This window comes from Camarhynchus parvulus, chromosome 1A (genome assembly GCF_901933205.1).
Source record: "Camarhynchus parvulus chromosome 1A, STF_HiC, whole genome shotgun sequence".
Lineage (NCBI taxonomy): Eukaryota > Metazoa > Chordata > Aves > Passeriformes > Thraupidae > Camarhynchus > Camarhynchus parvulus.
The window spans coordinates 5391190-5407587 of NC_044586.1; the positions used below are offsets into that span (position 1 = coordinate 5391190).

The window sequence follows — 16398 nt, forward strand, 5'->3', positions numbered from 1 at the left end:
AGCATGATTAATATCAACTGAAAGTTTCTCTTCTGGGATCAGCTATTGCTTAGCTTACCTTGCAGCAGAGCACACTGAGGCCTCATTCATTCCCACTGTAACTTAGGCAGGAGTTGCCAGCTGGAAAATGATGACAGATTTGCATCCTGTTCTGCTCTGTTTGGGAGCCCATGCTCACTACCTGGCAGTAACAGTATATTTGCACAGTGCCTTTAAGCCCAAAATATTGTAGTTTTACATGACTTAAGGGTGGCCATTTCTATCAGCCTTGAAGTGCAGCAACTTCAGGGCTGGAATGTGGCAGCCAGTTACCAGACCACAGCATATAACAGAGTGCTGTGTGAGCATCTTATCCACGTGAAACTGCAAACAGAATTTGAGCAGGCAGAAACCAGGCTGACCTCCCTAAGCCTTACTTTAGCTACAAGATCTTCAATACCCATAAATAAACAAGCCCTGAGTTGACCTCTCTTTTGTAGCACTGCCCTGCCTCCAGCATTGTGCCAGAGTCATGTTTTGCTGCTACAGACCCTCTGAGGTTCCTGCTGAGCCCCTCAGCAGCCCCCTCCGACCCTGCAAGGTGCTGCTGAGCCTCTCTGTGCCAAATTGAGCGTCCCCACACAATGAGGATACAGCTGCCTGCCAGAGTTAATGAGCAGAGAACCTCAGCCTTCAATTAAAACTTTTTTTCAGCCACGTTTCTCAAAGAGCTTTACAGGAAAAGGAGGTATCCCGCTCCTTGTTTTATACAGGAGGAGGCTGGAGGCTAAAATGTAAACAAATTAAATAACTATGTGAAAATTACACAGCAGATTATCAGCAGGGCTCAGAATTAAGCTCAGCTCCCAGCCCCACCACACCCCTTTCTATCACTTTGTGCATCAAATAAGGCACAACTTAAAATCCATCACTTTTTACCTTCCATGGGAAAGAAGCAGTTCTGCTGCAGCTTTCTGTTTGACTTCCTTTGGATTTGCATCCAGCCAGTCTGTCTGTGCTCTTATTTTATACTTACCACCACCCTAAGGAGGTTCTTTTATGTGGGAGTGCCATTGAAATTAAGTTTAAAGCTAGAGTACAGTGGGATCAAATTTTTGGATACAAAATTCCCAGAAAATCTAAAATTACTGAAACCTGAAAAAAAAAAGAGAGAGGAAAGAAATCTAATGGTCACTTCTCTCCTATCACTATATGGTCCCAGTCCAGTAGGAACTGCTGGCTCCAACCAGCCTGCCAGAGGTCTGGAATGCTGGGACAAAAAGGCCAAAACACATATTTTTTTCCATCCAGACAACATTTTTGGTGGAAAAAGAAGGACATATCCAGGGACACCCAGATGAATAGCAGCCCTAACAATGCCAACTTTTCCGCTCCCAGAGTTGCTTACACCCACAAAATTAATTGTGGTGCCAAACCACAAGGAGAGTTGTGACTCCCTAAAATGTGTGGTCTTTATCAGAAAGGCCAGATGAAGTAATTTAGAAGTATTAGACACATTAACAATGCCTGAGGGTGTCATATACAAAGAGCTGACACCTTCAAGCACCGATGCAAGAAGGATGGACAAGAACATGAGGTGAGAGTGGTGGGAGGAAAGGTCTTTTTCAGATGTGTCCAAGGTAGAGCAAATTTTATTACTGGGCTACAAACAGAGTATCCCAGGAGTGAATAGCTCACACATTTGATCCCATCTTGGGCTCAGTCCAACTCCCACTGAAGTTTAATGGAAGTTGGATCGGGCCACTGCATTCACATTTTTTCCATGCATGGAAAACTATTTCCGTTACTTTGAATTACAATACCACTGGCTTTGGATTTTATATAATAAAGTAAATCTAGACCACTGTTTGTATTCCAAAAAACTGCATTCTGGGATGCCAGCAAATATATTGCCTGTTGGATGTAAAAAAAAATAAAATAAAAACTGGACACATTGGTTTAAAAAAACAACAGCTCCTAATTATTAAGCATAATTTCTCTTCCTTGTGCTTTTCTGGAGTCCTCAAATATTTGAAATATGAAAGGTACATATAAATTGTTCTCTGGTGGTTGAAATGGTGGAATCTGTAAAACTGCAATGTTTTATAAGAAACAGAGGTTTAATATAAAAATAATAATCTTCATGACTGGCTCATTGCTTATTGGCATATTTTAAGCATTTTAAAATTTACAGGGAAAAAAGCCCCAACACCCTTGCGGTGTCAGTAACAAAGCGGATGTATATTAGCAAACCCTTTTATTTTGGGAATTGGCTTCTCTTGATTGTTCTGACTGCAAATGAACTCTGCAGATGCTGAGAGGTACAGGAAATGTCTTATGCTAGAAACAGCATTTGCTCCCTGCTTTATGAATTGGATTGTACTAAAATCCCAATGTGGTAAGACTGATTAGCAGACTTTGGTAATGCCTTCTGCCCTGGTACAGTTTTATTACCAAGGAAAAATACAGAGAAGACTTCCACAGTGAACACACACCCACACCCTGGGAGCAAACATTCCTGTGGTTGGCTTATGCCAGGGAAGAGCACAGACCCTGCCCTCTGAAACACAGAGCAGCAAAATAAAAGAACCTCACCAAAAGAATAAAACAAAACAGGCGTATACACAAGCAACAGAGGAAAAGAAATGTCATTGAGGGGCATTTTTTAATGTTAAAGAGAAACTATACAACTGGGCTGGTGGTGAGGAGGATTTAATAGAGCTGAACAAGGTGACCACCTGCAGCCACTTCAGAGAGGAGAACTGGCAGCAGGATGAGGAGCGCAGCTATGAGCATGTGTGTGTGTGCAACACTTCTTTCCACTGACAAAACATACTTTGAAAATATCCCTGGCACCGGCAGCTTTTCCTCTCTATTGAAAAATTAAGTATCAGCATGGGAGTTAAAGGAAAATTAAAAAAAAATCCCTCACACACACAGCCAATGTGGTTTGAGCTGGGCAGATTTCCCTTGGCCCAGGTAGTACAGAAGAGCCAGGTGCTGGCTTCATGAGCACTGCCAGGCTGTGCACTGGTCAGCCACAGGTTGAACCTTCCCTTTTCACAACAGCAGGCTGTGAACTTTCCTCTACCCCACTGTGGTCTGGGGAGCATCCAGGAATGGTTTACAAGACTCTGGATTTTAAGCCATACTCACGTAGCCTTAACTAACCTTCCCTCTAAATGTGACAAAGCCCTTTAGAGGGATCAGGAATCAGTTCCAAATTTCCCAGTGCAGGATTTGAAATCTGAATAACTAGGACTCACCCATGACTGGCTGTAATTTCCAGTGTGCAGTAACTGTTCCAAAATGCTGAGATTTACTGATCAGAGAGAAGAAAGAACCCACTCCTCTTCTTCTCACTGTCTTTCTTTCTGTAATGAAAGAGCACATGCTGGTGTGCTTTGCCAGCACCTCCTCAGCTTCTTCAGCCTGACTGAAGCATCCGAGGGGAGATGCACCCAAAGACAGATTCCCAGCAGGCTGGCCTGATGGGGGGGGGGAAATTTCAAAACCAAAATGTCTCTTAAATAAGCTTCTTTAATTATTATAATCTGTTTATTTATACAAATATAAAATATATTTATATAGATTTATATAATATAGATTTGTCGCTTTGGCAGCTCCTTTCATTTACAGACGTACTGGTCAACGATCTCTGTGCACTTTTTACACTTGACATAACAGCACCAGTGGAACTTGCAGTGGCAGCGCTCCACCTGCACGCTCTTGAACTGGTCGTAGCCCGGGCCGCAGCACATCAGCTCGCAGCCGTCCATGCCCTCCGAGGTCTTGTTGCACAGCCTGCCCTGGGTGCCCAGCGAGCCCGTGGTCTCGTTACGCAGGCAATAGTCCGGGCTGGGGTCCACGTAGACCAGGTCCTCCTGGGTGGGCATGTTGAAGCGGTTGTTGACCAGCTCCAGCTTGCCCTTGCGGCTGATGCGCATGGCGGCGGCGCTGTCGTACTTCTCCTTGAGCAGGTCGCCCACCTTGCGGAAGTCGGCCAGCTGCAGCCAGCAGGTCTTGAGGCTGCACGAGCCCGACACGCCGTGGCACTTGCAGGCCACGTCTGCCAGCTTGTACACGGCCTGTGGGGAGAGAAATGCAATCAGGCAGGGCTGTGTTTATTCCTGCTGCACTGGCAGCTGGCTTAATTACAACGAATTCATGGCGCTCTCAGAAGCGCTTTGATTATCCCGCAATTTCTGTTGTTTCGCCCTTCAGAGGAGACAAAGGTCTTCTCCTCCCCCTGTTGCGACTGCTGCGTTCCTGTTCCCTAAGACTTTCTATTTCTGGTCACACCGCCTGCAAACACGACTTCCTCACCCGACCTTCTTTCTGGCTTGAGAGCAGGGTCAAGAGCAGGAGAAAAAAGGAAGGAGCCCTCTTTGCATGGACTCTGGAAACTCCCCACCTCACAGACTGTGGGAATCCATAAAATCAGAGGGTTTTGGGAAAGCTGCAAAAGGCAGGCCTCAGAGACAGTAGAACTGTGATTAGAGCTAAGCAGTAGCCATGAGATAGGTCAGCAGAGAAATGATGTAAAAAGTAGAAAAGTAAAAAACAAATAGAACAATGGTTCGTGTATTAACACTTGTCTAAAATAACTCCCTAAGCTGCAGAAAAGTATATCTAGTGAGATATTAAGAAGCTTTTAAGCTTGACCTCCACGGTGTGGCATGTTTTTCCCATTCAGTGCTGCAGAAAGGGAACACCTGGGAACCAGCCCATTTCCTACTACCTGCACCAGGAACCAGCACTATCATTACAGGGATACATCTGCATCCTTTGGAAACAAATCCACGGGCCCACACCCTTTCCCGTCATCTCCCCCAACAGGAGCTCATCCAGGGGCAGTGCCCAGAGAGAGGCAGGCAGGGGTGATGGTGCAGAGATAGACACATCTCCCTGGAAGGCAGCTCGAGGTGTGAGCATTCAGGAACATATAATGATTATAATGAAGGTGCTATAATTGAGAGCTCTGGGTGTCAGGGGTGCAGACCCAAATCTGACTCTGACATGGCTTCAGGATGAACGTGTTTTTATACCTTTTTTGTTACATAACTACATATTAATTATTAAGCTTACATTGTGATTTCATCTAAGCATGGATTTTTGTAATTTCTATCAAACCCCTTAACATTGTTTCTCACGATTCTTGTTACGATCAAACAATAATTATACCCAATTACCAAACAATCATCACATCTAACAATCATACCATTTATCATAGTCATTAAATGATTATACAGGTGCAGCCTAACATTTTCTCAGGGCCTACCAAGCCTATCTATCTTTCCTTTCTAACTCCCCTGAACATTCCACGATTTCAGAAACATTTTATCCCTGCACTCTCAGAGGCGCTCCCCAGGCGTCCCTGGCTGCGTTCCTGCGCCATCTCGTGCCCGGCTCCCTCCACTAGCACGGCTGTCGCCAGGCAGAACTGCCAGGATTTCAACAGCACACGCCAGCTTCCCGTGCTGTCTTTTCCCAGACACTTCCAGCTACATTTTCAGGATCCTGCGGGGGATGCAGATGCATCACAGCCCTGGAAATCCAGCATCACAGTTAGCGAAGAGTCTTGAAAATTCAGAGTGTAAAACCCTCATCAGAGCGAGCTCAGGATGTGAAGGGAAACTCTCCTGTTTACTCTCCTCCTCCCCACGCTAGCTGGGAGGTGAGAGAAATACTGAGAAATAAAAAACCAAGGAAAGCAAACTGGAATGCAGGTTGGGTTTGCTCTTCCCATTCATTTCAGAGACAGGTACAGAAGTGCAATGCCACCAGAGCTCCTGTCAGCTCTCAGGCACTGATAGAGCTTGCAAAGCAAGAGCTGGGCATTCCCTCAGTGTCAGAGCTACTCTGTGTTAACAGCAGCTTAACCCCCAGCCCTTGGCTCATCATCCTCTCACCATCAGGCTCACATCTGCTCTCCCAAGACCATCCTGCATCGCTTTTGCCAGATCCTGCATGCCAAGCAGAGATGTTTGGCATCAGCTGCAAAATTACCACCAGCTGTATGTGGTGGGGGAGAGCAAGGAACACAAGAACAAAACAGGGTGCTCTGAAAGAGATGGCCATGTGTCTTCCAGACAGGTTTTCTGCTGGAAAAAAGCAGCCAGACACAGAGGTTTCTTTTTTGCCTCACTCACTGACACAGAAGAAAGCTTCCCAGCTCTCTGCTTTCACGTGCCAAGATGATTAAGGCAATTGAGCATACTGCAAGCAAAACCTTCTGCCTACAACAACGTTCTGGACCAGCAGGGAGAGGTCAGAGTTCTCCTAAAACAACTGGTTGCTCCTTGCCTAGCTAATGTCTAGTGCTTTTGACAGCTAGTGAAGATTCAATTTGGCTTAATGGCTAAATCACATGGAGGCCAATCCAGCTCCTGAGAAAGTCAATGGAGTGAGCCCTTAGAAAAGCTTTAGTTCTGCTCCTCAGAGCTCAATTTACTAAGGCAATCCCTCACAGTGTAATGTAACAGCTACAAGCTGGGAGTTAAGCACTTGTCTTGGATCAAACTACAACTGCAGAGGACCAACCACACTGTTACTTAAGGATTCCTGCTGTACTATGACCAGACAGGCTACAGCTAAATTTCCTGAGCACCAGACACTTACTATATCCTCACTACACTGCCAGCCTGCTTGTTATAAGCCTGTGTTAGCACTTTTTGGTTATGGTTCAGTCAAATCCCAGGCCACTCATGCCTCCCTTGCCCTTGCATGTGTTTTTATAAAGTATTATGATTCTTCCTAATCCTGGGCTTTGTTCCTTTAGAAAAACACTGCAACTCAATCCCCTTCAGTTAATGTCATGGGAATGAGTTCACTCTGACTTGGCTTTAGGCAACTGATGCTCAAAACATCTGGCCCATGTGGGCAGGAGCTGTTCTGGGGAAGGAGAGTGCCACCAGCGCTCACAGGTGAGCACAGTGCCACTCAGCCCCCCACAGCTCCCACCACCCACGTGCTGTGGAGCCAACACAGCTTCAGCTGCTGAATGACTCTCCCACTGTCCCCCTTCACTGCCCAGAGGAGGAGAAAGCAGAGGAGATTGGAGAATTCCTCTCTGACAGAGCTCGGGTCAAGGTAGAGAATAACAGACCCCACAAGCAGTTCTGAGGGCAGGACCTGACCGACGGCCATGCCACTTAAACAGGCTGAAAATGCCTCTAATGGAAGGGCTTAAAGCCCCTTCCCATAAGCCCAAGTTCTTTTCCAATTCTCTTTGTGCAGGAATGGGAGCAGGAGGAGAATTAATGGGTAATTCCTCTGTGGTCAATTAAGCAGACCCCCTTGCAGGCTCTTCAGGCAGTGGCTGGAGTGACTGATGACTGAGGGCTGCCATATGCTGGCTGGGTAAACACAGGGGGAGGACTGACTGCCACAGCCTGCCAGACAGAGCCACAGATAAGGAGGGGGGCAATAAGAGAGGGTAATGGAGACCAGTTGGAAGAAAAGACAGATGGAAGGAAAGGACATATTGAGATAACAGCCAAAGACAAACAAACAGGAGCAATAAAGCCAGAAGCCACCACCACAAGGACTACGATGTGGAGTGAAGGGGTGATGGGGTCAGGACTGCCTGAAAGACAAAAGACATCTGATTCCCTCCTGTCCCCCCCAGCTCCTTCTGAGAGCCACAGAGAGAGGGGACAATCTCTGTCCTGCCACCAGAGCTCCTCAGGATTCAAGGAGAGCTTTCTCATTCGTAGGAAACTAAGTGAAGGGACGTGCCAAAAATCAGAAAGTATCAGCTGAAGCCCTGGCTGTGAAAGCAGGGCAAGGCTGCAGTGGGGTGGCAGCTGGTGGTCACTCTGCAGTGCTCACTGCTGGGTCTCCAGCAGTCCTCTTCTTCCAGCATAAACTTCTGGGAATGAGGACTTAACTCATATGCACCTTCCTACTTACAAAACCAGTATCTCAGAGGTTTAGGAATGCAGGACTAGACAGGACCTCCTGGGTTATAAAATACGATGTCTTGCTATTGTAGGCACTGCTTCAAGTAACATTTTTCCCTAAATGCATAGGATGCCCTTTTAAAAGCAATTAGGTTTTCAGCCACCATTAATAATATTTAATAATTAATAAAATATATTTTTCTGATTTCCAGCCTATATGTATTTACTTTATGCCCATTTGCTATTGTGCCAAATTGGCCTTTTGCTTAAAAAGTACTTTTCCTTCCCTATTATTTCTCCCACGAACACAGACATCAGTCATATCCTCTCTCCACTTTCACTTTACTAGGCTAAATATGGCAAGCTGCTCTAGCACACTTTCTTAAGAAAAGATTCCTATCCCTTGGGTCAGCCCTAACAAGCCTTTTCTAGTCTGAGGTCATTTTACTTGGGAATATGAGAACACACAATACTGTGGGGCCTCACGAGAGCTTAATACATGGCAGTAGTATTCCCCCATGTTGTATAAAAAGACTTATGTCTAGTGTGTTACAGGATATTTACCACCTTCCAAGCCATATTACATCTGCAGCTATTTGCAGCCAACTGCTGCAACCAATTCTTTCCTACTCTTTTCCTAATGACTAAAGTTGTATTTCATGCAAGGCCTCAAATGATGGTCTGAATGTTGTTTTACTGAGTGTCATTAGCTGCTGTACAAAATTCAGATTCTCCTCTGCGGTCATAATACCTGCCACCTTTGCATCAACAGCAAAGTTCATCAGCTCATTCCCAGCACTTGTGTTGAGGCTAAGAAACAAAAATCCTAAGGGCAAGTCCTCGATAAGCTCTGCTAATTAAGCTCCACTAAAATCAAGCTACATTTTTTCACACAACTTACTGGCTTCTTTCCTTGAACCAGTTTCTTGTCCATCTCATAGCTACTGCAAATTTCCTTACATTTTCCAGTTTTACTAAGAATTTCCCATGGGGAAAATACCTCAAATGTTTCACAGAAGTTCACATAAATGTGACCTATCAGACCTAGTCTGCTTTTAGAAAATCAGTAATGTTCTAAATGATTGTGTGACCCAGCTTTGAGAAAGTCTCTCAAATTATTTCCTATTTTCCTCTGAGATATCCAGTGTCCCCCACCCCAATTTGAAGCCCAAGGCAAAGCACTCACTCACTCTGGGTACCAAAACTTCTCTGCCTTTAGACTCAGCCCCATCCCCACTGGCTGCCTCCTTTCTTCCAATCTCCTCCAGTGTGCAAAGTTTAGAAAACTTTTGCTGTTTATTTTATTAGCCTTTTCAAGGTCTGACTCAGCATGAGTTTTACTGTTCTCACCTCCTCTTTACACTTCTTGACCTCTAAGACAGAGCTTTTCATTATTTATTTGCTATCTTTTTTCCCCCCTCCACTGTTAGTAGGCTCTTGATCTATTCCTAACAGCTTCTCTGTGGCAGTTATTCATTCAGTGAGGTCTGGATATTCTTCCTACAACCTTTTTACTCTTGTTGGCATGCAGAATTGTAATGGCTTTAGCATCTTGGACTTGAAAAAGTTCCAGACCTCCTCCACATCCAGGTTCCTCAGCTGAGCTTATTAACCAGCTCCCTTAGTTTATCAGAGGGTTTTTGTTTGTTTGTTTGTTTGTTTTAAATCTACGAGCTTAATTACACATGTTTTATACTTCCCCTTAATTTAATCTAATCTAAAATTACTTGTGTTCATTTAATATCTGTTACTGCAGTTCACCTGGCACCTCAGCCTAGGGGCCATACTCTGCCTCTGGACCCCTCAAGGCTCTTGGAGTCTCAGGTTCACTCCTTGCTTTACGCAGGATATTTATCTGTAGTACAAGTTCATGCTCCAGACATGTAGGATGTCCAAAGCAAATAATTCAGAAAAGAATGTCACATTCAGTCTACTATCCCATCACACACACACCCCCATTTCCTAAGCAATGCAAAGCCTCTACCCATCCAAGCGAAAAAAAAACCCAATCCCAAACCAAAACTCAGCTTTCAAGTCCAGTTTTTCACCTACTGCAAATTTACCCCAATTTGGTTTTGCAAAAGAACCATGAAGTACTTGCAATGCTTCAACCTGACACACCAATTTCACGACCAAAAAAAAATGGAACAAATCGTCTTTGGTGTCAAAATGAAGCTGAAATTACATGCAGAAAAGACAGACATCCAAGGGAAAGGGAAAGATAATTCAGTAACAATTAGAAGTAAGAAAGGGCAGAATATTGATAAGGAAACTAAGGATATTATTTGGGAATGTGCAGAAGAGCAAGACTAAGTACACTTAATGGGATTTTTTAAATGAATTAGCAGTAAAATTAACCTTTGAAAAGCTTACTTCTAGGGAAGAATGATAAAAATTTAAAACACCCTGGGGAAAATGCACAAACGTTCAAGTTAGTATTCCTGTTCTACTTTTGGAAAGAGGCAGGATTACACAGCTGCACTGCATATGAATGATGCTACACCTTCCAGGTTATTAATCACAGACAGAGGAATTGTGTGAAAAGCAAAAGTGCACACACTGAATGCATGCAAAAGGGGTATGGGAAAATTGGAAAGGGTACACTAAAGTGACAGGAAAATGATTTGATGGCTGATGAGAACCTCTGAGAGACTGAGCACTGAGAGAGTCTTCAGTGCTCAATCTAGTTTGTCAAGAAAGAATGGTGAATAAATTACAGTACATAAATACTTGTATGCCAAGGAAATTCTGATTACTAAGAAGGTTTTGGATTTAGCTGTAAGTCACAAAAAGAACTGACTGGAAGCTGGTGTCAGATAAATTCAAATGATAATCAGGTTCAGAGTTGAAACAGTCATTAATGCTGGTATCATACTACAAAGGGAAGTGATGGATTCTCCATCCCTAGGGGTCCTCAGATCACAAGTGTGAATCTTCTCAGAAAATGTTTGCCACCTAAAAGCAAACTATTTATTGTGCCCAGTGCCAAGGTAACTGAACGAGGGCCTGAGTTTCAGAGATAGCCAGGCTTCTGGCCTTATATTCCCAAAAATCTAAATGATGGTAGTAGAAAACACCTAGGGCATAGGTTGGACTCGATGATCTTAGAGGTCTCTTCCAACCTCATTATTCTGTGATTCTATAACTCTACCTGCCAAAAGGTTCTTCTTATCACCACCAGCCTGTTACTCTCAGAGCTCTGGGAAGCTAATGTCTTAGACATAAACCTTAAAAATGGGCCGTAACAGCACCTAGTTTATTTGGAAACAGCTTAAATGCCTACATATGTGTGCCATACAGTATCTCAAGAGACCCCAAAATTCACTGGAAATGGAAACCTGACTTTAAAACCGTAATACTGTCAACATTGTAATAGTTGCAAAAATGCAGAAAACACGACTGTATGCTTTTACTGGGGCATCACTGGATTATCCCCCATCAAACCCCACGGAATTTGATACTCAGCTACCTCCAGCCTTCTGACGGTCCCTCTGAGACAAAGGAAAGGTCCAGCACCGCTCTTACCCTGCGGCCAGCCTCGTTGTTCTGCAGGTTCATCAGCATGCGCGCCTGCTCCTCGGAGCCTCGCACGTAGTTCTTCTCCCTCTCCTTGGCATCCACGAACTCCTTGGCGAAACGGTAGCCGTACTCCACGTTGTCCCCGCAGCCGCCCCAGAGCCAGTCCCGGGGCAGGTCCTTGGGCCGGGCGGTGCGGCTGCAGCCGCAGCTGGACAGCTCTCCCTCGCGGCACGCGCGGCTGATGGCGTTCACCACGCCGGCCGCGCTCACCGCGTACGTGAAAGCGGTCTCTCGGCTGCCTGCGAGAGGGCAAGAGCAAATTAACCCCACACAGGTCTCATTCTGTGGGCTACACACAGCCAGGAGCGTGCAAACAGGCTCCTGAGAAGGTGCACAGAATCTACTGGAACTAAAGGGTGTGATGGTCAAGTGCAAGGGATCCATCCCGTTCTGGATTGCAACTCCAGAGGCAGGGACTGCTCATCCTCTTTCCCCTTCACTTACCCTTCTTCTTTATCCTACTTCACCCTTACTTCTCTACTCCACGTGTGGACCCTTTTATCCTTTCATTCTAGCCTGGAGGAAACTCTCAACCAGCAGGAAGGTTGCTCACTTGCTGAAAATCCAGCTGCTGACTTAGCCACTGCATTTGCCAATAATCATTAAGAACAAGTAACGAGGTTGGGTCTGTGCAAAAGGAGTACTCTGCTTAAGCCAGTTGCTGCTCTGAAATGGCTTTCATTTAATTGGGACATGCAGTCTTTGTGGGCTCCTCTTCATTGCACTTATTTCGGTTTACATAAGGTCAGCTGAAAATTTTTTGTAGACAAAGTGAAGGAAACTCATTTTTACACTGCAACATCAAGGCAGGGGCTCTTCCACTGCCTGCAGAACCACGGAGCTGGAAGAAGTAAAACTCCCATGTAGACCATAATAAATGAAAATACTTTTCCATTAGCAGATTTACTAGGGACTGCCCTGCTTGGCATGCATGCCCTATGCAGCTGGATCAGGTCTCCAGCTCGGTTTTCCTGGCAGGGATTCAGCCCCAGTGTGACCTGGGCACCAGCACAGCCAGAGCACTGCATGAGGCCAAGCACCACGAGTGCCGAGTGTCTGCAGAGAGGGAGAGGGACCAGGAGGCAATCCACACCTGCACTCTCACCACACGTCTAATAAATAGCTGAACCAACACCTTCAGAGCCATTGTGCTCATCACCAAACTTGCAGGTGATAAAGAGAACAACTGCCAAAGCTTCATTAGAATAAGCAATCTAATTGTGAAGGGCTACTTACACCAAACCCCAGCAAGATGCTCTCAAGCAAATTTTGCTGACTTCAAAGGGCAGACCCTCAAAGCATAGTTTATCACCAGCTCAGGAGGCTCCCAGTGCCAGCTCCCTCAGCAGGGCTGAGCTGACACATTTGGTGTGCTCTCCTTCCAATTTGCACGTGCTGACAATCCCTAATTAATAGCAGCTTATCACCAGCTTAGTGGTAATGACCCAAGACAAAGGCAAGGCTGTAAATGGCACCCACCTGGCAGAAAAACTTAGGATTTTTCACCCCACCTAAATGAGAGATGGACACTAAGGGTTTCTGCTCTGGAACACAGCTGATAAAATGCTACAGGACACATAACACAGAAGGGAGGTCCTTACTCTCAGGTCATTAGAAGAGACCTATGCTCACCAAACCTCCCTGGTCCAAGAGATACAGAGGAGTGACTACTAGTTGAGGCAAGTTAGATGAGACTGATCTGTAAGGGAGTTAGGGTAACCAAAATTCAGTAACCAAAATCAAGCTTTCACTCATCTAGTTTGTTTTCCATGTTGTGAGTCTTTTAAGGTAACAGTCCAATGTGCAGTTTTGCCCCTACCTGTATGGAGAAAGCCCTGAGGACACACCAATCATCCTTTTGAAGGAGAGCACTTCCCTGTCTATAGAGATCAAAACACATGCACAGGAAAGGACCTCACACTGCGACAGCTCGTGCAACAGAGACTGCATGGCTCCAGGTGCTTAGCATCCTTACAGCCTGACTGAGACCCCTGAAAAGACACAGGGATTTACACTTTTACTGTCCACATTTTAACAGTCTCCACCTGTCAGATACAGCAGCACAACTCAGTGTGCAGCCCCTGCATCTGCACGAGTTGTTCAGGCTGCTGAGGATGGTGGCGGGACAAGAGGCTGGAACAAGTCACAGCAGGGTGAGGTTCTCCCCTCCACCTTGCTGCCCACAAAGCAAATACTTGGAAAACCATCTCTGTGAACTGGGGTGTTATTCCCGAATATTATCCACCCGGCTGCGGGCCCCGGGAGCTCGGCGGAGCTCTGCTGCCCTCCTGTGCCCGCCCGCCGGGAGCGGGGCTGCGGCCGCTCCCGGGGCACCGCCGGGGCTGCGGCTCCGGCAGCTGGAGCTCGACAGCATCGCCTCTCTGGAGCTGCCCGAGAAGGAAATGGGAGAAGAACGTACCTCCCTCCCCCCGTTGGGGGACACAAAAGTGTGTCGCTTTAACTTTTTTAGTGGAAAAAGTTTTCGTTTCAGCTCGTTGTTTTTAAAAGCATTACCCCAAAGTTTGTAGATCTCGAAGAAAAACAAGAGAAAAAAAATTCTCTTTGTTCTCTCCTTTTATGACTGTCTTCTCTTTTTTTTCCCCCTTTAGCATTTGAAAGGGCAGAAGAGATAAGATCTTTGGCTCCAGAAATGACTGGACTAACCTGGAAACCCCAGCCTTGCATTTAGGATTCCTCTGGAGGAGATATGTTCGCTCCTCCCCTGAGGAAATTCTAACATGACCTTTTGGGGTGCTCTGTCCTCTCCCCCTCATAAATGCAGCAGTAAGGAATCTGTCTGTATATAAAGAGCTATATACACACACGTGCAGCCTAAAACCTGTATTGACAGAACAGGAAGCAACTTTGGAAGGGTAATTTTTTACATCATTATATATTGTTACTGAATAAACCCATTTAAAAGCTAAGAGCAAGTCTCATAACAACACAAACACTAGGAGAAAACAATGCTCCAAAGCAGCCTACTCCAGTGCTACGGGTGCCCCTCCAAAAGCTGTGTATCACTGGACTGCCTCACTCCCATGAAAAGCACAAAATGAAGGTGTAATGATTAAACACAGACCAACCAGCTCTCCTGTTCCTGAGCAGAGTCAAGTTCTCTGAAGGGGAAAGGAAACTGATCTTCCAGGTTTCTAAGTGCTCTCACACGGATCTCCCAGGCTTTGGCCAAGTCAGGTTCTCCTCCCCACTCACAACCCAGCGCAGCTCCAGAAATCCCATATGTGCCATGCTCACATCGGTGGGTGGGCAGCAAGGGTTGTTGGCACACTCTGCACCTTCTGGGTCCTTCTTATCTCCCTTCCTCTCCCTCCCCACAACAATCTGGCATGTCTGTGCACTCTGGCAGATATTCTGGTCTCCAGACCTTTCTCATGCCATTGGCACAGAGTACAGAAAAAGGGCTGTGGTCCAGATTTGGGGCTCAGAGGTTGAAAACAGGAGACAAACACACAGTATGAACCCAGGGAAGAATGACTTTATATCTGGCATAACCTAAGAGATTGAAAGGCTTTGTCTTCTTCCCCAGTGTGGAAAATCTCTTTGCTGCAATGATAAGCAATGATTCATTACAGAGTAGGAAAATGTAAAAGCGGAAGGTGAGGCTATAAAAAAGAGGAGAGGCAGCATCTCTCTCCACAGCAGCTTATCACTGACACAGATAACAGCCATGAATCACCACAGATCCTGGAATACCCCAGGACACCTTTAGTGACATCTTTCTTTTGTGCAGCCTGGTGCTGGAGCATAAACATCTGAATGTGCTCTAACTGAGCAGAGAATGGTTCCAAAATTCTGTTGGGACAGGTTTGCAGAGAGTGGGCAACTGCAGGCAGCCACCTCAGACACTGCCACCAGCAGATTCCTACCACAGATACAACAGCACTCAAAAAATGCATGCACACACAAACCACACAGCAGGAGCAGGACTAGTGGCCAGACGCACCACACACCTACAACAACTCCATTAAAACACAGAGAAATCTACTCCCAATCTTAACTCATAGGATCAAATTCATTTTAGTGAGGAGAAATCCCCCCAATTCCACTATCCACTCTAGTTCCTTCTTCCTCTACATATTCTGATTCTTCCTGACAGATTTTCATCCCTCAGCTCTGATCTTTGCTCTCTCCTGCTTCACCCTTACTTCTCTTGTCCACGTGTGGACCCTCTCACTACACTAACCCAGAGTTGCAGGAAGCTGCTGGAGAATGAGGATTGCTCCAAAAGGGGAGATTCCTACTTAACTGAATCCTTGTGGTGTCACAAGTACTTCTCTGGGGATTTGAAATTTACAGCATTCTTTAGGAGAAGTTACATGTGAAGGAGTGACATCAGAAAGGAGACATGGAGGTGTATTTTCTGTCTTTTGGTGGATGAAATTTCAGTTTTCATCCCCCAGAGCACAAGTTTTAACAATCTGGGATTGCATACAGCCCCATCTGGCCACCACCCTTGCTATCACAGAGATCAAGGATGCACAGATGCCTTGGATGTGTGTCAGGAACTGGAAGAATTTCCAGGAAACACCATTTCCCAGGGGAGCACCCCAGAGAAGAACTGTTGGGGTATGAGCTGGGCAGAAAGGGAGGAATTAGAACAGCTTTGGTGTGCTGAATTAGAAATTCTGCAAGATTGAGTAACACATGCAGAAATATCCCTAGAATTCTCTAGGGTGACACATGAATTTCAGGATCAAACAGGAGAGATCACAGGACTTTGTGCCCTATCTCTTAAACGCCCCAGAGGTATTAAAGATGCATTGTCTCTCCGTGTCCTGCTGCTCATGCAGTTCTTTTGAGAGTGAAGCCAAAACCAGTGTGAGCAATACTGGGGGTACAGGAGCTGAAGGTCTTTTTCCATCCCTCGAGTTCACAACCGAGAAATAGTTCTGATTCTTCTGTGTAAATGATTGGC

General features: G+C 45.7%; 1 protein-coding gene across 1 annotated transcript in view; it reads right to left on the reverse strand.

The window, feature by feature from the left end:
* Nucleotides 1-2804: 2804 nt before the first annotated feature.
* WNT5B (Wnt family member 5B) overlaps nucleotides 2805-16398 on the reverse strand; it is a 66639-nt gene continuing 53045 nt past the window's right edge. The window contains exons 4-5 of the mRNA XM_030959554.1: nucleotides 11409-11701; nucleotides 2805-4067 (exon numbers count right to left, since the gene is read on the reverse strand). Coding sequence (XP_030815414.1) covers nucleotides 3609-4067; nucleotides 11409-11701 — 752 coding nt within the window. The 3' untranslated portion in view covers nucleotides 2805-3608. The remainder of the gene's footprint in view (nucleotides 4068-11408; nucleotides 11702-16398) is intronic.